Source organism: Chelonoidis abingdonii, chromosome 9, assembly GCF_003597395.2.
Source record: "Chelonoidis abingdonii isolate Lonesome George chromosome 9, CheloAbing_2.0, whole genome shotgun sequence".
NCBI classification, from domain to species: domain Eukaryota; kingdom Metazoa; phylum Chordata; order Testudines; family Testudinidae; genus Chelonoidis; species Chelonoidis abingdonii.
This window is the reverse complement of record NC_133777.1, coordinates 12,657,202-12,679,091: the sequence shown is the minus strand read 5'-3', so window position 1 is coordinate 12,679,091 and position 21,890 is coordinate 12,657,202. Positions and strand designations below refer to the sequence as shown.

At 49.9% G+C, this 21,890-nt stretch overlaps 1 protein-coding gene across 1 annotated transcript; it reads left to right on the top strand.

Annotated features, from left to right (window-relative positions):
• The first annotated feature begins 8,300 nt into the window (after nucleotides 1-8,300).
• On the top strand, nucleotides 8,301-20,540 carry CYP2W1 (cytochrome P450 family 2 subfamily W member 1). The gene is made up of 9 exons (XM_032794110.1): nucleotides 8,301-8,498; nucleotides 10,855-11,017; nucleotides 11,952-12,101; nucleotides 12,230-12,387; nucleotides 14,373-14,543; nucleotides 15,587-15,728; nucleotides 16,263-16,447; nucleotides 17,294-17,435; nucleotides 20,233-20,540. Exons 1-9 carry the CDS (start codon nucleotides 8,301-8,303, stop codon nucleotides 20,421-20,423), a joined length of 1,500 nt encoding a protein of 499 aa, XP_032650001.1. The 3' UTR covers nucleotides 20,424-20,540.
• Nucleotides 20,541-21,890: the final 1,350 nt, after the last annotated feature.

Genomic DNA, 21,890 nt, shown 5'->3' with positions numbered 1-21,890 from the left:
TGTCCGGGACAGCTAATGAAAAAAAGCAGGAGCGGGAGTGAGGTCATGGCTAAACTAAGGGAGCCCGATGACACCGAGCAGAGAACCCCAGACAATGCCACTGCTCCTTGAAGGCGTCAAGGGGCCAGTGGATGCCGCCCAGAGGAACTCCGCTCGGATGCGTGAATGGACAGAGAGTGGAAATAGGCCCCACAGTTGCAAGAAATCCCATCAGCCAACCTCTCTCCCTGGTGCTGTAGATGGCTAGTTTGGTCAGGCCAAGAGGAGGTTGAGTAGGAGAATCCCACGACCTTTTGGGCCACGGATGGGGAGTGCGTAGAGTAAAGGTGAGGGGTAAGTGCAACCCAGAAAACCGCAAGAAGATTTCAGGAGAGGGGAACAGGGGCTCGAACCCTGGGCGCACTGCCAAGTAAATGTGCGCCAAGGGTCTCCTTCTCGCCACAGGAAAGGGCAGGTTGTTGCGGGACACATGGGCTGGAACGAACGCCAAGTACACACCCGTGGCTCACGGCCCTGAAGGAGGCCTCAAACTGCACATCCCAGCGGGCCGGCTGGGACCGAGGCAGGTACAGCTGCCCTACCTGGGCTCTTCACCTCGAGAGGTGGCAGGAGGTCCCGCCATTTCGGGTATCGGGCGGGCGACAGGGAGGTGTTGGTAGTGAAGGTGTTGGAGCACGAGGTGTGGTACAGATGTTTCCGTGGCGACGGTCTGGACACAAACTGGCTGCAGCAGTAGTTGAAAGGGTGAGGGGCTGATGGTGTCCACGGGCAGTGGCCCTATAACAATGTCCACGGGACCCGGGGTGGGGTGGGCGGGGCGTGACCCTTCGTTAGGACCCGGCGACGGGCTAGCCGGAGGCAGCAGGAGCAAGAGCCCCCTCAAACATGCTTTGAGACGATTGTCGGCTTAGACAGCCGAGAGTTTCTAGCTCGGCACCGGAAGCGGTAATCGCTAGCTCAAGCCGGGAGTATGGAGGTCGGGAGAGCCTCAGCGCCAGGCGAGCGTCAGGGGATCCAGCCAATCTCCCGGTCGTAGTCCAGGAAGCTGTCTCTGACCCTGGTGACTCCCGCCAGACCAGCGTCTCTGGTGCACGCGGGGGACTCCGCCACCTGCACACGAAGCTGGGATTGTGTAAGCAGGGGATCCGCAAGGAGGCAGCCCCCACGGGTCGGCCGCCACGGACCTGCGTTGCAGAAGAAATTTCAGGTCCGGAGGAGGTCTTGGTTAGGAAGACCGGCAGCCTGGAGAGGGTCTCGCGGAAGACCTCTTCGGATGGAGGTAAAAGAGCTGCCGGTCGATCGGAGCCCTCGGAAGGCGGGGAAGTGTGTGCCAGTACGCTCCACACCGGACTACCTGCCACCTACAGCGAGCCTCTGCAGGGCCTGGAGTCGGAAGACACGGACCTGAGTGCTAGCACTTCAGGCCCTGCCCCCCCTCCTCCAGGGCAGGTGCGGACCCCTGCACGAGACCCAGTGCGTCCCCTGGCAAAAGGTACCCCAGAGGAACGCTGTCCGGAGGTTGCCAGTGAACATCGGGGCCTGACAGTGGTGTTAGCAGTTACCAGAGCATGGGACAGGGACCAGATTGATTAAGCCCCACACTGCCCTCTCCTGGAAGTGGAGAGGCACCGGGTAGTGTCCTGTCCATTTCCGGAGCCGCTCCGTGCACCCTGCCCTTCCAAACGTGCCGTTTCTCAGCGGAGAGATGCAGTGGCAGAAAGGTAAACGCTGAGAGTTAGAGCAGTGACACCGCTCACAGCGGATGGGCCTGAAGCGCGGTGGGAGCGAGCTTCGCCTGCCACCCGTCCCCGACCACGCAGGCCAGCAGCTCTTGACCTCAGTGTAACCTGCGGCGGAGGGAGGCCGCCGATACACAGCCTGGTGCAAGCGTCCACCCGCGCCAAAGTCGCGCCCGTGGTCCTGGACCACAAGGGACACATCGTCAGTGTACGCCGACAGGATCCCGCCCTCAGCTTCGGCTCCCGAAGCACCAACCCACGTCAACCTCTCGCGGAGGGAGACAGAGGAAGGCTCAATCGCCAGAGCGTAGCAAGCTGGCCCAAGAGGGTGGCACCCGCTGCCGCACTCCCCCCCGAAGCTGACTGGCTCGTCAGGGTCCAGTGTTGGAGCCTGACCAGACACTCCACAGAGCGTACGGCACTCGAGAGAAAACCCACAAACCGTGGGTTCCGAAGCCGAACGCTGCAGCAGGTACCACCAGCAGATACCCGTGATCCATCCTGTCGAAGCGCCTTCTCCTTGGATCAGGGACAGAGTGGCGAAAGCGAACACGACCATCCCTACCACCCTAATTTCCCAGAAAGGTCCCGGAACCAGATACAAGTTATCAAAGATAATTGGCAGGGCCGGGGATGGTGCAGGCTGTGTGCTGGATGCACCACTGTCTGCCAGCACACGGACCCTAACGCAGCGCGAGTGATGCCTTTTGCTGATTTTAGTTTTTTGTTCGTGTTTCGCCCGTGTAGATTCTAGATCAGGAAGGCTGCTGCGCGTCCTGATGAGCGAGTAGTATGGAGCACCACCTTCCGTAGCGGCGGAAGGTCCCCCTCTTCTTCCGGCACCATAAGGCGAGCATGCTCGCCTGCACGAGAGAGGGATCTGAGACTGGCTCCAGACGGTGGATCTGCAAAGACGTGGCCTCATGACGGGCCATCTGGTCGACGCCAGAACATGCGGTAGATACTCCAGGGTCAGCCCTCCATGCCCGGAGATTGATTGGTGGGCAGTGCACGGAGGGGGCTCTCAGAAGTCGGCAGAGTGAGAGGCTAGCTTCTAGCTTGGTCCTGGTTACCTGTGCCCGTACCGTCGGGTCCAGCTCTCGCACCATTGGCGTGTAGAGTCGTCGGATCTAGGGGAGAAACGGTCCGCCGTAGAAGGCACCTGGCCCTCCCACCACCACTCGCGTCTCGCGAATCGGCCGGGTCCGTGAGGGGAGGTGTCCGCCCTCCCAGGAGGCAGGGGCACTTGCTTCTTGCCCCCTCCTTTCTCCAGGCGGCATAGAAAGAAGCGGGAGCCGCGGTCCACTCCCGAAGGAGCGTGTGATGCGCGATCGAACACAAAGCACCCCGGGGCCGATGGTCTTCACGGGCCCCGGAGCTCCTCCGTTCTCCTGGCATGCTCGCACAGGGATTGGATCCTCGGGGTGGCGGCCAGATGCCTCTCCAGCTCAAGACCTCCCGTTCCAGCTGCGTGTAGTGGACCGCATTCCCTCTCGCGTGGCTGCACCACGCGGTGGTAGTCACGGCAGAAAGAGTCCTGCGCCGCTGCGGCACCCTTCCCCAGATCCCACCACCGCCGTGCCAGGAAAGGCGCGCCCTCTGCCCTCGCCAGGCCAGCCAGAATCTCCCGGGAAGGACGCACGAAGTGCCCGCATCTCTCCAGCAAACTATTATTAAAAGTGCACCCAATAGGGCCTGCCAGCCTCTCCGTGCAAGCAGAGGCGTGTCACGGTGGCAAGACTTAGTTGATCGAAAAGGAGCCGGCGATGCTGGAGAAGTGGGCCCGTAAAAGCGGTGAAAGTGACAGTAAATGGCGGTCCAGCCGGGGGAAAGTGGCGCGAGCCGAGGCTTCGCACCCGGACTGAGGGTGAACGTCGAGACGTCGTCCGGGTGTCGCGTCGCGCCAGACGGTCCACCACGGAGGTGGCGTTCGACAATCTCCTGTGGAGGACGTCCCGCGCGGGCCGGGCACCTGCTTCGGTCCCGATCGGTCCCGTTCCTCGAGGGTGGTGTTAAATTCCCCTCCCAGGAACAGGCACTCACGAGCGATCCAGGGAGCGGGAAGGCGGACGCCTGCTGATAAAAACGCGAACCTCTCGGGCCAGATGTCGGGCGTAAACATTGATGAGTTATTAACCACAAGGCCCCTCCTGCGGACGGAGGTGCTGCAGCAGGCGGGTCCCGGCACAGCCTTCAGACCCCCAGCACTCGGGCGTAGGTCGGGGGAGAACAGCGGGTCGCCACCTCCAGCTGCGCAAAACCAAGAAAGTGGCTTAAAGTAGGCCTCGTTCTCCCCCACTCCAGCCACCCAGCTAGCTTCGAGCGGCCGGATCCCTTATGGTCTCCTGCAGGAAAACTCATCAGAGTTACCCCCGCTCCGCGGAGGGTAACTCATGTCGCTGTATAGACTCAGCTAGCTGTCAGAAGGACCAATATGATCTAATCTAGTCTGACCTCCTGCAACAAGAGCAGGCCACAGAAACCTACCCATTTCACTTTATAACAAACAACCCTAACCCATGACTGAGTTATGAAGTCCTCAAAAATTGTGGGTTGAAGACCTCAGGCTGCAGAGAATTCCTACCAGCAAGCGACCCATCCCCACGGCTGCAGAGGAGGCCGGAAAACCTCCAGGCCCCTGCCAATCCACTCGGAGACAATTTCCTTCCCGACCCCAAATATGGCGATAGATAACCGAGCATGGTGGGCAAGACCTCAAGCCAGCCAACACCCAAGAGGCACCTGGTTCCTGCGAGGAGACCCAATCCACAGCCCCGGGTGTTTAATGTGGCCAAAGTGATCGTGGCAGCGGACTAGGGGATCCTCGGCCAGCAGACATGCCCACAGCTTCCGGCGGGACCGCGCGAAGCAATTTCCATGACCTCTACCACCATAGTTGGTAAAGAGGCACGGAAGAGGCGGGACCCGTGTGTAGGGCCGCGGCGGCCTTCTTCCTGAGTCTCTCTACCCTCCCCATGAGGGCTCCTCGAGGCCCGGAGGATCTGATGGAATTCCCCCCACCGCGCGGAGTTGCAAGCTGGACTTTGTTACGGACGCACGGACGTCCCTCGAGAACTCCGCAGCTCCTCCCTCCAGGCGCATGGGAGGGCGGGGTCACCTGATCGAGACTGTCCCCAGTGGGGGGACAGTCACAGCTCCTCGTGGGTCCCACCACAGGCGGCAGGCAGGGCAGACCCCCAGTGGCGTGTCCGATGGGCGATGCGCACGTGACCCCCCGGCTCCCCGGGGTCCAACAAATGGCGGTGGCGGAAGGGAACACAGCCCTGGTGGGTCGGACAAGAAAACCTAGTGAAGCCGCACCCTGGGGGGCATCCCAGGGCAGCCACTGGGCATCCACAGTGAGGTTGGGGGGACAAGGATCATGGCTAACAGAGTAGACGGGGTTCAGGGAGAGATCCTGTAAGTGGGGTTAGATGGGGGATCCTGAGCCCCTATAGGTGAGCCACTGGACAGTGGCTCCTCCGGCCAGGCGTCAGGGATCTGGAGTGGTAAGGGACCCTAAGATGCGGGTGCGCAGCCACTGTGGCACGTGTGGCAGCCTCGGGCATTCCAGAGATAGTTATGTTCGTCAAGAGAGGGCGGGTCCTCCACACCCAGAGAGACACCACCTGGAACCGGACCTTGGCAGGCGGGCACTGGGCCGTCGCCCAGGGGCTTGGTCGGCCGGTCACAGTGGTGCCAGCCCGGCGCCGGTGTCGATGGAGAATCCGAGTGGGACCCTCAGATGGCGGGGAGCAGAAGCAGCGCGTGGGAATGGGAACTGAACTCCGGGACAGGGACGAGGTGAGGTTTCCAAGATCGGCCAGCTGGGCAGAGGGTCGTGCCTTCCCCCTGCGTGACACGGGTCCTCGATCTCCTCGTGAAGTCCGCCTCGCAGGCGCTCCCTGACCTGACTGGACATAGGCACGAGCTCCACGTCTCTGCAACGCGCCAGCCGAGCCGCGGTCAGGGGCGGAGCCATCCCCAGGCGCCTCCTGCGGTAGCAGCCGAAGGGAGTCTCGCACGTCGCATTCAGAGGTTCGCGAGTGGTGCGCTTCGAGAAGAGCATCCGCTCAGGGCGACAGAGGCGACCCCAGCAGGGGTGGCATTATACCGTTTCCGGTGCGCACGCAACGGCTGGGTCGATCCCCTACCCGCGCCACCGCAACAGAATGGAGTCATCAGTGAGCAAGGCCGGGATCAGCGGCTCGTCGTCAAGTTGCCCCCTTCCTTCTCTTCCGGGGGGCCTCGAATCCGAAGGATGTAACGAGCTCGAGCCTTCCGCTTGCCCCACTCCCTGCACTAAGACCAGCCTCCATGGCATCATCCGGGGTGGGCTAACAGGGTCGGATCGGGGTGGGCAAGGGCCAATGGCTCAGAGACTTGGGAGGCATGGGTGGACAGCAAAAAGCGAGGAGAGCCCCGGACAAAGCCCTCTCCCAACACCCGGCGTATCTCCGCCTGCACCCTCCTCCACAGTGATGGACTGAGAGAGGAGGGGAGGCAGCTTTCAGTGCCGGCAGCTTAGGGGGTGCGGTGATGACAGGGCGCCCACGGGTTCCCCCCAAACCTCCCAACTCCTGATCAGATGCAGGAGAAGTTGACCCAGACCGTGGGGAAGATCACTGAGGTGAGTAAATCTGCCAAATAAGTGCAGGACCCACCAAGGTAAAGGAGGAACTTTGTCACAGTATGTACATCTGTAGAGCACTTGTGTACCATGAATGCAGGGGAAGCTGCAGGGCACTGCTTGAAAATTAATGTAAAAAGCCCCAGACATGCTCATGCATGATTGCCAAGTCTGAAGTTGGGTTGGCCGGCAATCAGAGTTCCTCTTTCAACCCGACTAGAAATGTGGTGTAACAATAAACTCGATTCAGATGTTGGAAATTTGTGTAGAATTGTTGTATTTTCTGCCATCATTTTAGAATGCTGGTGCCAATGGAAAACATTTTCATGTCGGACAAATGATGGCAGACTAATGAAGCAATTGCTTCAGTAATGTCAAGGATTAACTATTATGTGTCTAATCTGGCTGTCATTCTTGGGAAGATGTCAGTTAAAGACTGCTGCTTTTAATTTACTATTTCCACACAGCACTTCTGCACATCACTTCCACCCTTTACTGGCTTCTTATTAAGCTCATACCAACAGCAATTATTCTGAGATGTGGCGTGAAGGCGACTGCTGAAGGGTAAGATTACATTATAATTAAGGCTATTGATTTACAACCACACTTTCAACTACCATGCACTAATACACTTGCAGAATGTGCTGGTAACATCCATTTGTACTCGAACATGTGAATGTGTGTGTGCAAACAAGAATTTGTGTATGCAAAGCAGGAAATTGGGCACACAACTACCTGCTTTGTCCACACAGTTGCACAATTATTCCTGAAAATTCTCATCTACATGCCCAAAGATGAATTTTGCAGGCTCAGTCAGGTTCAAGTGCAACACTGATGAAGGTCCATTTGAATATTTGACCAATAATATCATACTTCTCCATGTTTCACTAAAATCAGCAGAATAAGTATTGGTAAGATTCCAGATTTTAGCATATGTCCCTGGTCTGGCTGTTCAGGCCTTGGAGTGTTTTACACTCACTTTGTACAAGCAAAAATGACTGTAGAAGGTGTAAAGCAGAGCAGAATTGGGCCCACAATTTCTATCTAAGATAGAACAAACAGGAGGAGCTGCACCCACCACTACACACCTTTACTGAGTGGGCATGATAAGCATTTGCATACATTGGACATGAAGCTTTACAGTCAAGTGCCAGTCTCTGTCTATTCCAAAGACCATAATCAACCACTATGAAACTCAGCTGCCATGACTATTTCTTGAAGAGTCTTGTGGTTATGGCACAGATCTGGGCATCAGAAGTGCTAGGGTTCGACTCCACATTAGGAAAACAGACTGTTGCTGACAATACTTGTCAATGACAAATCCTTATGTTCCCCACTTTCAACAGGCAACGAAAATGGTCTGTCTACACTAGGGCATTTTGATACCAACTTCACTAGAAGCTACACCATTCTCAAGCCAGATGAGGATGACCCACTGCTGACAATTCTACAGGCCACTGCCCTAGGGTAGACATACCCCTGGGTTCTATTCCTATCTCTGCAACTGACTTACTGTGTGATCTTGAGCACGTTACTTCACTGTCCTGTGCTTCTGTACAACAGGTATAATGATACTTATGTCACTGCTCATAACGTGCTTTGAGATCCTCAGGTGGAAGGCGCTATAGGAATTGCAAAGTTCTCTCATCAGACACATATATTCCTGCACAAATATGCACAGGCTTGTAACCTGAAACCCTCTTTATTTCTGGACAGACATTGCAAACTGCTTAGACCACATTCTCCAAGGTGTTTAAGGAGGGTGGAGTTTACAGTATTTATTCAGGTATTTTGCAAACCCTAATCAGAATAGAACACTTGCGGCAATTGCAAAGAACAAATATAAAACCTGCAGCTACACTCTGAACAGCGCCACCACGTTTTTTTTGTTATTGCTCCTAGCCCAAAAACCAGATTGCAACTGGAAAAAAATGGCTTTTTTCATGCCCTTTATTTCTGATCCTGCATTAATTTGTCTGCTATGTGCACTGCTTTTATTAGGTGCATTTTATTTTTCAACTGGCTCTAAAAACTCAACTTCTAAACTGCCTCCTGGTCCACCTCCTCTTCCGATCATTGGTAACCTGCATTTGCTGGATATTAGAAGGCAAGATAAGTCACTACTGAAGGTAGGAAAAAAAAAAAAAAACGCCTCATGCATTTTAAGTCTGCCTCAGCTAAATCAATGAGAAGACTTTGTTTTTTTTTATTAATCTGAATTAAATTTCAGAGCAGTAAAAATTGCACACTAATGTCTCAAGCTGCTTCTAGCTCCTGTCTATATGGTGGCAGTGTTATTTCTGATCAACCACTAAAAAAGGGCCCCTGGGTAATGTGGATTTTTTCATGTAAACCTGATAAGGTACATGAAGTATATAGTGTTTGTGGGATTTTAAATATGAACTTGACAGCTCTCATACCCAGAGGGCTTTTAGAGTATTAGCAAATAACTAACATGAAAAAGAAAATTCCTGGAAGAAGTAAGAAGAATTCACTATAAAGAGTCCAACAGCCACATAAGAAAGGGTTAAATCCAGATGTTCTTATGCAGTTGTTACTCCATTCCTAAGTGTGCAAATTCCCATTGAAATCGATGGAGTGGCAGAACAACAGGATGGAATAATTTTGTCAAGTAGCTGGAATAAATACCCTGTGAACTCTTCTGTTAACTTGTAATTAAAACCACTTATCATTGTTTAAGCAGATAGAGAGTTCTTATCTGTAAGAGGATGCTGAAAAGGAGCCTGTCAGGCTAGGTTCAATCCAGGAGCTTTGCTTTTCCTTACCCCAAGAAGACAGTTTTGCAAAACTTCACCCTGGCTATCTGAGCATGTTTCCTTCCTGTCCATCCAGCTCTGCCTCCGATCTGTTTCTGTCAGTGTTTAATAAACAGGGCAATAAATATTTGGGATCCTGGTGCATGACTGAGGCTCCTAGACACTAGGGTGGCACAAATAGTAAAACAGTAATCACTGCAGGATTCCATCCAGTGCATAGTGCTTATTGGTTACTAACAGATATCCTGAGCGCATTCACCTCCCGTGGGGTAGGGGGGAGGAGTGGAAGGGGGATCCCATTCTGCTCCTCTAAAAATGCAAGGCACATAGTGGTTAGCAGCATGTGCTCACTTGCCACCCCCATGAAGCTAGGATTCTCTCCCCAGGGCATTATGCTACATGCAGAGTGTCCATGGGAGTCATTAGCAAACATGATTCTTTACCAAACATGAACAGGAATCCGCCCTCCAGCACAGCCAACTCTGCAGACATACTTACGAAATTAGACAAGGTGGAAGTGAGGCAATATCTTTTCTTGAACCAACTTATTGTGGTGACAGAGACAAGCTTTAGCGCTACAAGCGCTCTTCTTCAGGTCTGGGAAAAGTAGCAAGAGTGTCACAGCTAAATAGAAGATTGAACAGATAATTCAGAGTAGTCAGCAAAAAAAAAAAGTTCAGATGTATCAAAATATCAACATTTTTCGAATAAAACATTTAGATGTTTCCTTTCAAAACAACTTTTAGTATGAATTTTCTTAAATTTTAAAACTTACAATAGAATAGAATACAATACAGTAGAATATAAAGTCAAAAAATCAAAATGAAACATTTTGATGCAGCCAAAACATTTTTTTGTAAATATTTTCCTTCATGGAGAATTTTGTAATTTTCAGTTTTCATTTCAAATCAGATCAAAAAGAAATTAAAAAAACTTGAAATCCTTCATGAAATGGAATATCTGTTCTTTTCACAGCTCTAGCAATAGAGTGAGTCACAATTGCTATAAGAATTGTTGTACATTTCGTAACAACAGGTCTGTTTGTATTTGTCTTTCTCTTATTCCTCCATTTTGTTTATTAACTGATCCCCATTCTTTAGGGGTCTGTTTGGTTTTTATTCTCGTTCTTCGTATTAGCTTCCTGTAGACCTGAGAATATTCTCTTGTGGCACTGAGCTCAAACATCCAGCTAATAGTCTATACCAGTCTATAGACTATACCAGACTATCCTTTTAATGACTATAATTCAGCTACCTGTCATGGAACATTTTTCCCCCTTTCTAACTACCCAGCAATGTTTTTGAATCAAGAATAGACATCAGTGTCTTCCTAGATTTTCACTGGCTAAATTAAGAGAAGTGCAAAGAGTAAACAAAGTGTGTAAACACTGAGGATTTAGGAATATCTAATTTTTAACGTTCAAGAGTATGTAAAAATATGAGTTTGTTTAAAATACATGGGGCCAGATTTCCTGGTCTGAATGCCATCGAGTTGGAGAGTGGGCTGATGTGTGTGTGGTTTTCTCCACACAGAAGAGGATTGTGCTCCTACTAGACCAATGGAATTTAGTGCTAAACTCATGCATATGCTAGTCAGATTAGTGCTATAAACAAATACATCAGAATAAGCCTTAGGTATGAAGAGGAAGTGAGGGGTTTCTTAATGCACTCTCTCCACTGCTGATACTAAAACCCTGCCTCTTTTTCAGCTAGCAGAAAAATACGGGCCAGTGTTCACCCTCCACTTCGGGTCCCAGAAAGCTGTGGTACTGACTGGATACGAAGCCGTGAAGGAGGCACTCGTGAACTTCACAGATGAATTTGTAGACCGACCCCCCATCCCAATATTTGAACAAATCCAGCATGGAAATGGTACTGGCCCTTGGAGATGTGAGAGTTTCAAAAGGGCTCAGCCTTGGCCTCTCTCTTCTCCTACTGCCACCACTGCCTGAGAACTTTTGGAAGTCCTGCCCCAAGTCTGTATTGTAGCTAAACTGACCCCCAAATTCTGTTTTTCCGGTTTGTAGCTCTTGTCATTAGTGACAATTACTTTGGCAAACAACTTTGTGACCAGTTAACATCCTGAATTTTAAAAGATGAGGGCAGAATTTTAAAGGCACAATGGCAACTATGTGACTAATTCCCATGGGCAGCCAATGTGAGTTAGGTGCCTCACTGCCATGAATGCATTTTACCTGAGGAATCACTTCATGAAAGATGAACCATACTGGATTTGGCGCTCAGGTATTTTGCCCCTCCTGCCAGTCGGTGCTGCCATTTTGGATGTATTCATCCCAGAAAGTCCTGCCTCCAAAAATGGCCCTCTGTAGAACAATATATCACAGGTTCAGATAAGAGTTATGGGCCAAATCTGTGATTCCCTTCCCTCAAACAGCGCCATAGATTCCCCGAGGCAGTTCCTCTACCCTTGCGGCACCTGTTGAATGGACCAATAGAGGATTTAGGTCTTCAGGGCTGTTAATTTGACACATTACATCAGCACTAAAGTCACACAGAAAATGTATTACAAAACTGAGTGCTCTAAATGCCTGGTTGCCTCCCACATGAGTGAGATGGCAAAGGCTGAACTGGGAGGAAAACTATTTCCATGAGGTAAAAGATGGCTGGGATTGGTGAATAGAGCTAGGAGGAGGACAGAGAAATGAATGGCAAATGGGGTAATGGAACAGTAAGGAGAAATGGAGGGAGAGAAACTGGGGAGATATTCTCATATTCTTTTAAGTAGAGTCGGATCCCCTTGAGTTCTGCGTTCTCAGCAATCACATATATCTCACATACACCTTAGGTGTATTCTTTTCTAATGGAGAGCTGTGGAGAACGACACGAAGATTCACTGTGTCAAGCATGCGCAACCTTGGAATGGGGAAAAAGCTGATAGAGGAAAAAATTCTTGAGGAGCTTCATTTACTTATTGCGACAATCAAATCTTCCAGAGGTGAGCTGGGGAATATTAAGGTTAAATATCGCATTGCTCAGACTTTTCAAGCACCGTTGTAAACACAAGTCAGTGGTGAGGCTGTGGCATGAGAGTTCTGTTTGTGCTTTTGTTTGTTCTTATTACAGGTGAGCCATTTAGCCTCAAGTCATTTAACGCTGCTCCAACCAACATCACCTTTCTTATGCTGTTTGGGGACCGGTTTGACTACAAAGACCCAACCTTTGTCACTCTGTTAAGACTCATAGATGAAGTTATGGTTCTTCTTGGATCTCCATTCCTGCATGTAAGTAACTCTTCCAGTGTATTTTGAGTCATACAGGCTCCATGACCCAGCACAGCAGATCTCAGGTTGTAAGAACTAGCACATCCCATCTAAAAATCAATAGCACTCAGGGTGCTGCCTTCATAATTATAATCAGTGTCATAAAAATGGAGTCTGAACCTCAGACCATATTTGAAACCAAGCTGTATACTATGTAATTGCAACCTGCCTACCACCATTTACAAATCATTGGTCTAACAGACTGAATAAAGGGTCTGTGAATTAGAAATAACCCTGTTGTGCAGGGTTGGATTCACTCTCAGAAAGGACAGGAAGCAGCACTGCAAGCTCCCCCAGCTCTCCAGCCAATGTGCTTCAACCATGACATGGGAGGTAACCCTTCTAGCCCCAAAAATGGAGTTCAGGCTCTGTACCCTCCTGGCCTCAAAGCTGAGATTACCAGTGAGCATGAGAAATAGTGTCAGCTGTATTCATGGATTTTGTAACATGTCCATAAGATTGAAACTCCAAGAACATTTTGTGTGGTGACTATTTTCTATTAGTGACCTGTACTGAATTATACTTACTAAATTGAAGGTTATCTACATTGCATCTGTAACAAGAAAAACTTGTTTGGGTGGAGGAAATCCACTGGTTGGTTTATAGGTCCCTAGACAGAGTTACAAATCCACAGTGTTCCTGAGTGTTGTAATTTGCATTTGGATCACTATTTCAACTGGGGAAGTGGGGGGAATTACATTTCACCTGACAGCTCCTTCTGTTGTTCATGTGAGGATAGTCACATGCAGAGTTTATTCCAGCCAGTTCATGGCATGTATCACACTAGGAAACTAAGGTGATAGTTGTGTTTTAGTATGAACTGGTATCACAGTATCTATTCGCACCAGCTAAGGTGATAGGTAATAGTGCAGAATGGAAGACACTGTGCTCATGAAACAATTTACTAATGCTCTTGTTTCAGGCAACGATATATGAATAACTGGTGCCTGGGGCTACAACCTACTAGTTCTTGTTTTTATCAGCACAGACAAGAGCAACATTGTGACCAGGCTACTGATAGCCTCTATGATACATAGAATAGTCCCACTGAGAATTGCTGTCTGGTGTAGATCTGAGATGAGAATTATGCTATAAGAATTTTAGCCCTGTACTGAATGTTGGTTCCCCCCGCAAATTATCTTTTTAATTTATTCTATTTGTTCTTAAATGTCATTTCATTGTGCATGAAAGTGCAGCCCTTGCCTGCCTCGCTTGTATTTTCTAATCATAGTCCGTGTTCAGAGACTATGGCTGTGTTAAATATGCTTCATAGGAGTCAGCAAACTATTTAATCATGTACCTAGCCCCACTGAAATCAAAAGACTAGATTTTGTGACACAAAGTGGACTTAATGTGGCCAGAGGAGAATTTCCTTTGTGCGAGGGAACTCTCAGCTGACATAGCCCACTCCTGCCCCAGCCCAACATAGGGGATACAGGGTCGGCATGTCAGGGACTCTTGGCAGGAGGGGCTTGGTGGAGCAGTGGACCCAGTTCGTATCTAGCATAAGGTTCCCAATGGACCCTACACCTGTAGTGTAAATTAGAGCTGCTTCCTTTCAGCTTTACCCTTGAGCTGAGACCTGGCACCTCAGAATCAGGGACACACAACTGGATCTCTTGTGGCTTCATCCCTGCATTTTAGCAGAGTGCAGATGCTATAGAAAATCTGCCCCAATGGGACCACTCATGAACTTCTAGTTAGACCTGTGCTTAAGAACCTTGCTGAATCAGGGCCTGAAAGCTTAAGGCCCAGCCCTACATTCAAATGGGCTAGCTTCATCCAGGTAGAGTCCCAGTGACATCAGGAGTGTTGGTTATCATTACAAACTTCTGCGTGACAATGTTACAGACCTCTAATGATGGGCTGTTCCAGCACCCTTTGGCATGGCTCTTCCTGTATCTTGGCACTTTGGGTTTAACGCGCCCATTTTTTTTCCTTACTAGTTTTTTAATTTCTACCCATTCCTTGGATTATTTCTCAAAACCCACAAGATTTTACTTAAAAAAATAGAAGATGTGCGCATCATTTTAAGGAATTACATCCAGATCAGCAGACAAGATCTCAGCGAAAACTCACTGAGCTACATTGATGCATTAGTGTTCAAACAGCACAAGGTATGTGACTGAACTTCTCCATTTACAATTTACTCTGTTTTCAACAAAAACACTTAACTAGATCCTGGCCTCAGCCACATCAACTTAACCTTCCTGAGGTCAATGCCGTTATCCAGATGGAACTGAAATCAAACTCTGTTCCCTTACTTTTGCCATAATTTATCTTGTGAATGTTTCACCAAAATTGGATGTGAAAACACGACCCCACTTTATAATCTATGATCAATTGTTTGTTCCTACAAGAAAATCAATGGGGTTTCATAAAGGATGAATCTGACGCTTTGTGTTAATAAAGAAACCAATCATTGATCTCATTGTTCTAAAAGGAATAAGGAACTCAAAGGAAGTCAGTTGTTATATCACAGCTACATGTCCTGGCCCTGCATTTGTTCCTTCCATCCAGGCACTAGGATTTCTAAGACAGATTGATCTCTGTGTAATATTAAAACAAAAAACCTTCAGACTCTATATTTTTCTTCTTTCAAACAGAGCGGGGCCAGATATGCACACTGCACCTCCTAGCCACTCATACTGAGCTGGGTTCAAGGATCACTATGCTCTGGAAGGGGAGAATGTTCACAAAATCTTTGCATACATTCCAATCGGGCAGGCAGAGTGGGAGGTGTCTCTTGGAGGTTTGAAATCACTGAACTCGAATCTCCAGCTGCACACAGAAGGGAATAGGTATTTCCAACCCTTGCAAAATGAACTGCAGGGGTGAGTTTGTGAATACCGTCCAAAGCGGAGCTCAACCCTGCTGCAGCTTGGAGATGGACCCCGAACCAATCGCTTGTATCAAAACCCCTCTAAGCTTCTGGGGAAATTCAGCTCTCCATGCAGATCTGCACTGTGTGGCTCAGACCGAACTCTGCCCTTGGTTCTGAAATCCTCCGCTGGCTTCCCCTTGGCTCGCAAACCTATGAGAATACCTGAAAATGCAATGGGCAAGTTGGGACTTCCCAAATCTTACTCAATTGTAATTTTGCCTCAGTCAGAGTGAACAAGAGCACTTTCAACGCTAACTGAAACTTGTGTGTTTAAAGGAGGCAAACAAGAAAGACAGCCTGTTTCATGATGAAAACATAATAGCATCTGTACTTGACCTGGTCATGGCTGGAACGGAGACAACTGCCACAACACTGCAGTGGGCCATCCTACTGATGATGAAATATCCAGAGATCCAAAGTGAGCCGCTCTATGGTTTCATTCTTTGTCTGTGCCTTGTTTTAATAAGAAAGTCAGGTTACGTATCCAATGTGTAGATGCCAGTGTTGCTTTCGCCACAAAAGCTGCATTTCTGTTCTTTATTATTAGCTATTATTTGTATTGCGGTAGCATGTGGGAGCCCCAATCACGGATCAGGACCCCAATGTGCTAGGCAGTGTATGAACACCCGAACAAAAAAATTGTCCTTGTCCCAAAGAGTTTGCAGTCAAACTTGATTAAGACTAGTTTCTGTCTTCCAAAACCGGATTTTTCTATTTCCTGGAGGGAGCAGTGTAGACAAGGGTTGTGTAGGTAGGTAGCATGATATGATACAAAACAAAACAAAACAAAACAAAACAAAAACGTGCATGCCTGAAATCCAGAGAGACTTGAGGTGCCTGAGGAAGCCAGGTTTAGGGTTTGCAAAATCTGGTTTGTTTTTGCCAAAGCAAATTCATAAGTGGGGGAAGAGCCCTTCTGATGGGACACATTTGTATTTGCTTCTACTTTTAGAAAAAGTACAAGAGGAGATTGGGACTGTTGTCCAATCAGGAAGCCAGGCCACATATGAAGACCGGATAAACATGCCATTTACAAATGCGGTGATACATGAAGTGCAGAGATTCATCACCCTGCTGCCACACGTTCCACGGTGCACATCTGTTGATACACATTTCAGAGGCTACTTCCTCCCCAAGGTATGTATCACTTTTTTTAAGTGGATACCACTACGTTCCGCCCTTTGCCAACAACAATGAATGGATCCTTAGATACTAAGGGCCAGATTCTGCCATCCTCATGTGAGTAATTCCTCCCTCCAAGAGTAGCTCTGTTTGACTCAGGGGGGCTATTGCAGAGTGAGGCTGGCATGCAGGATCTGGCCCCAGGTTTGCAGTTTCCAAGGCAATGCTGGGGATTTAGCCACCTTCTAAACACTCTACACTGCCTTGACAATCTCAGCCTGTGTCATGTACAGTGCTCTGAATGAAAGGGTTCAAATCATCTATGCAAATGCACCTGGTAGAAACTGGAATTAAAGCTGGAATTTGGCACAGCCAACAGGTAAAATCCAGGTTTCAGTGGAGTCCGTAGCAAGATTCACATTTACTTCAATCAGACCGAGGTTTGGGTCACAGGAAGAAGCAAAGCTTAAACAGCAGGGTTGAGACTGACAAAGAGTAGATCAGTGGAATTCAATAATCTTTTAGGACCAAATCCTGCAGCCCTTCTTTGCCTCAGCCACCAGGCACGGCTGCAATGTCCTTGGCCATCTGAGTATGGCATTGGCAGCATCATGTCCTACTCTGAATATTGTTGTTATTATTAGTGCTATGTGGTAGCACCAAGGAGCCCCAGTCAAGGGCCAGGACCCCATTGTGTTAGGCACCATACACATACTGAACAAAAGGATGCTCTTTGCCCCAAAGGGAATTCCTCACGATCGGAGTGTCAGTTCGATCAGAGATTTCATGTTGCTTTTGGAAGTATAGGGGGTTTGTAGAGCCAAAGACCTCTTTTAGTTTGCGCTTCGTGTTGTATTCCAGGGGATAACCGTGATTCCTTCCCTCACCTCGGTGCTGCTGGATAAAACACAGTGGGAGACACCGCATGAGTTTAACCCTAATCATTTTCTTGATGCTGATGGGAAGTTTGTAAAGAAAGAAGCTTTCCTGCCATTCTCCACAGGTAATTAAGGGGTCCTATCCTGAAAGGAGCAGAGGTTTCTCAGCCTCTGGTAGGATCAGGAACTTTGTACTAGGTAACAGAGCATTGATCAGGAGAGATCTATTTCAGTATTTCAGAAAGGACCGAGCAGACCTAATACCCAGCCAAGCAGAGCCAATGAATTTGCAACAGACCTGACTTATCTCAGCATAAGCCTTCCCTCTAACAAAATGGATCAGTTCTCAACTGATACCAAGGTAGGAAAAGGAAAGGAAGGGTATCAGCTCCACAAGAACATAGATGGGAGCCCAAAAGATGCCAAGGAGAGGCCCACCAAAATAAACAGGACTTGAATGATACCCTAAACCTTCTTTGTCTGAAAAATACAGTCAATAATACTCTGTCACAAGGAGGTGGTAGGCTTAATTGAAAGATGCTAGACCGGGGTGGGCAAACTTTTTGGCCTGAGGGCCACATCTGGGTATGGAAATTGTACGGCGGGCCATGAATGCTCACGAAATTGGGGGTTAAAGTGTGGGAGGGGGTGAGAACTCTGGGGTGGGGCTGGGCATGAGGGGTTGGGGATGCAGGAGGGTACTCCAGGCTGGGACCCGGGGTTCAGAAGGTGGGAGGGGGATCAGGGCTGGGGCGGAGGGTTGGGGCGCGGGAGGAGGGCAAGGGTGCAGGGTCCAGGCAGCGCTTACCTGAAGCAGCTCCCAGAAGCAGCAGCATGTCCCCTCTCTGGCTCTTACGTGGAAGTGCAGCTAGGTGGTTCTGCATGCTGCCCCATCCACAGGTGCCGTCCCTGCAGCTTCCATTGGCTGCTGTTCCTGGCCAATGGGAGTTGCGGGGGTGGCACTGTGAGGAGGGGCAGCATGTGGAACCCCCTTGCTGCCCCTACGCATAGGAGCCAGAGGTGGAACATGTTGCTGTTTCTGGGAACCACGCGGAGCGGGGCAAGCCCTCAACACTGTTCCCTGGCATGGAGTGGGGCAAGCCCCAGACCCTGGTCCCCGGCAGGAGCTCAAGGGCAGGATTAAAGCATCTGAAGGGCCGGATGTGGTCCCCGGGCCATAGTTTGCCTACCCCTGTGCTAGACAGAGGTGTAAAATACTGACCTACTCCACCCCTCTAAAAGCATATTTGTGTGTGCATGGACGCGTGCACATACACACACATAAACACAAACATACAGCCAAGGTGGAATAAAACAAACAGCCCATCCCAAGAATTCTACTAAAGTTTTGATGGGCAAGGAACATTGCAAGGTATCAGAAATTTCCTGTGAAATTCCATCCTAATCCCTCTTTAGTGAAGAGGTGTCCTCAACCCAGCCTCGCTGCTGTGGCACAGCAGTAAAGGTTTCCAAATGCTGTTAATTTCCAAAGCTGCCTCCTTCCTGGCCTGCACGTGCTGTTATCCAGCAGAGTGCATTACAAGTGGGCACAGCTGGAAAGAGTAGCCTTACTAGGAGTTTTACAAATCCCAGCACTGCAGGAATCCTAAAGTATTGTAGAGGGAGATTTCCTACAGAATCTCTCAAATCCTGCCTTGCAACCTGACACTTCACAACCGTCTCTGTTAAAAGTTGGCTGTGGGAGCTGGGGATCGGGAGTTCAGCTGTGATCCTGGACCCCGCTTTCCAGCACGAGATTTGCTGCTACAGCACACTGTGTCAGCCATGAGTTTGGATTTCTGATGCAAAAATCATCAGCAGTGTTTTTTTGATGTCAAAAGCCATGTTATTGCTTTCCCCTGATTTCTTCATGATGTCATCTCTCAGATCCTGTTGTTCTGGGGCAGGGCATCCTGCTTAAAAAAAAAATCTTATGGGAGTCAAGAACAAAAGACAGTCATCAAAGTGGGACGGGCTGGGTGATAACCTACAAGTCTTCAAACCATTCCATCTTTGGGGAGGGGAACGTTTCTCAGGAAGGTTGATTTTTAAGAGAAAGGGGTTGTTTGAAAATACTTAGGGGCTAGGGTGTCAGGATAAGTCTGTGGATGATGTCTGTGGACTATGGTTGCATCTGAAGATTTCAGCCTAGGTACAGAGCCCCATTGTGCCGGGTGCTGTACAAATACACAGTCAGAGGTAGTCCCTGCCCTGTAGAGCTCACAATCTAAACAGACAAGACAGACACAGCATGGGAGGGGAACAAACACAGAGAGGGGAAGTGACATACCCAGGGTCACACAACAATTCAGTGGCTGAATTCAGTTATGTCCTATCCGCTAGAGACCACAGCCTGCCAGGGAAGAGAGTGCCTAACAATTCCATGTATTACATAACCTGGCAATTTAACATGTGGCTATCACCTCCTTGCTATATGAACATGTCTGACAAAGGAATCAACATGCATATCGTGGCAACATATGGCTACTGGCATAATCATCTGGCTACAACACAGATTATTTTGCTGTAACTATATGTCAGTTCAACTGGGTACAAAGGTACACGAGGAGTCCCATTACTGCTCCTAATAGATGACCTGATGACTATTATGGGCAGGTCTTTACTGCCCGCCGCGATCTATCGGGGGTCAATTTATCATGTCTAGTGTAGACGTGATAAAATCGATCCCCGATCATGCTCCCCGTCAACTCTGGAACTCCAGCTCGCGAGAGGCGGAAGCACAGTTGACGGGGAAGCTGCAGCGAGCAACTTGCCGCCATCCTCATGGCCAGGTGAGTTGCGTAGCTGAAGTTGCGTATCTTAGGTCGACCCCCCGCTAGCATAGACCTGGGCTATCACATTAACATTAACCTCTGTAACTATTTCTCTTACAGTTAAATCTGATCATTTTTGACACTGCAGGGCGCAGGAATTGCATTGGAGAAAGTCTGGCCAAGATGGAGCTGTTCCTGTTCTTTGTAGGGTTGCTGCAGACATTTACTTTCCAACCCCCACCCGGGGTCACAGAATCAGACCTGGACCTTGCGGTTCCTCAGACCACTTTTACTTTAAGACCACAACCTCAGTCGACCTGTGCTGTTCTGTGTGAATAAGAAGGACAGTGTTAGGGAATCATTCCTTTGCATTGACTTCGACTGCACAGGACATTTCTACTGGGTGCAGCAAAGAGAAGGCAGAACCTTGGAGACATGGTTAATATGGTCCAGATGAGACAGCTATTGCATTATATGCACTGCAGTCACTTCGCTTTCTGCTTCTCATAGACTTTAAAGGACTGTTGTGATCATCTATTTCAGGAGCGGGAAAACTTTTTGGCCTGAGGGCCGCATCGAGTTTCGTAAATTATATGGTGGGCCAGTTAGGGGAGGGGGCTGTGGCCCGTCCCCTACCTCCTATTTGCCCCCCCTGGGACTCCTGCCCCATCCAATCACCCCTTCTCCCTGTCCCCTGTCTGACCCCGAATCTGTGCCCCTGACTGCCCCCTGCCACCGCATCCAACCCCCTCTCTTTCCTGACTGCCGCCCACAGGACCCTTGCCCCCATTCAACCCCATTTTTCCCCCCGACCACCCTGACCCCTACCCACATCCTGCCCCCTGACCACCACCCCGAAATCCTCTGCCCTCTATCCAACCCCCCCCGCCCCCCGCTCCCTTCCCCCTTACTGCGCTGCCTGGCTGGTGGCAGTGCAGCCGGGCAGCCTGGCTGGAGCTGGGCCACTCGGCTGCTGCCACCACGCATCTCAGAGCACTGGGTCAGGCTGGGCTCTGCAGCTGCACTGCCCCAGGAGCTCACAGCCCCGCCACCCAGAGCACTGTGCTGGCGGCAGAGCGAGTGAGCTGTGGCTGTGGGAGAGGGGGACAGCAGGGAAGGGACTGGCGGCTAGCCTCCCGGGCCAGGAGCTCAGGGGCCGGGCAGGATGGTCCCGTGGGCCAGATATGGCCCACAGGCCGTAGTTTGCCCACCCCGATCTAGCTGGACCTCCTGCACATTGCAGGCCACGGAACCTCATGCACCCACTCCTGTAATAGACCCCTAACTTCTATAATGTACATGCTCCTGCACCTATGGAATAAGCTGTGTTCTGAATAAGAATATTATGGGAATCTGACTGTAAAAGCTACCTCTCTCAAGAAGGCAAGAGCACCATTAATCTGTAATGGGCAGAAATGCTGTACGGGCCTCATGCTAGAGCCATCCAATAGGATCGAGTGCAGTGGTACTCACACTTCATTGCACCCTAACCCGCTTCTGACAACAAAAATTACTGCACGACCCAGGTGGGGGAACAAAGCGTGAGCCTGCCCAAGTCCCACTGTCCCGGGTGGGGACAAAGCCAAAGCCTGAGCCCCACCACCCCAGGTGGGGGGACAAAGCCAAAGCCCAAGGTCTTCAGCCCCTGCCAGAGGACCTGTAACCTGAGCCCTGTCACCCAGAGCTGAAGCCTTCAGGCTTCGACCACGGGCAGTGGGGCTCGGGCTTTGGCTTCAGCCCCAGAAAGTCTAAGCCAGCCCATTAAAACAGGGTTGCGTGACCCACTTTGGGATCCCGACTCACTGT

Bases quoted from the DNA above. Each gene is read 5' to 3' on its own strand.
- CYP2W1 (XM_032794110.1), top strand. From the start codon at position 8,301: ATGGCTTTTTTCATGCCCTTTATTTCTGATCCTGCATTAATTTGTCTG. The intron at 8,499-10,854 runs GTAGGAAAAAAA...CCTCTTTTTCAG, and splicing joins AAGATAAGTCACTACTGAAG to CTAGCAGAAAAATACGGGCC. The intron at 15,729-16,262 runs GTGAGCCGCTCT...TTCTACTTTTAG, and splicing joins GAAATATCCAGAGATCCAAA to AAAAAGTACAAGAGGAGATT.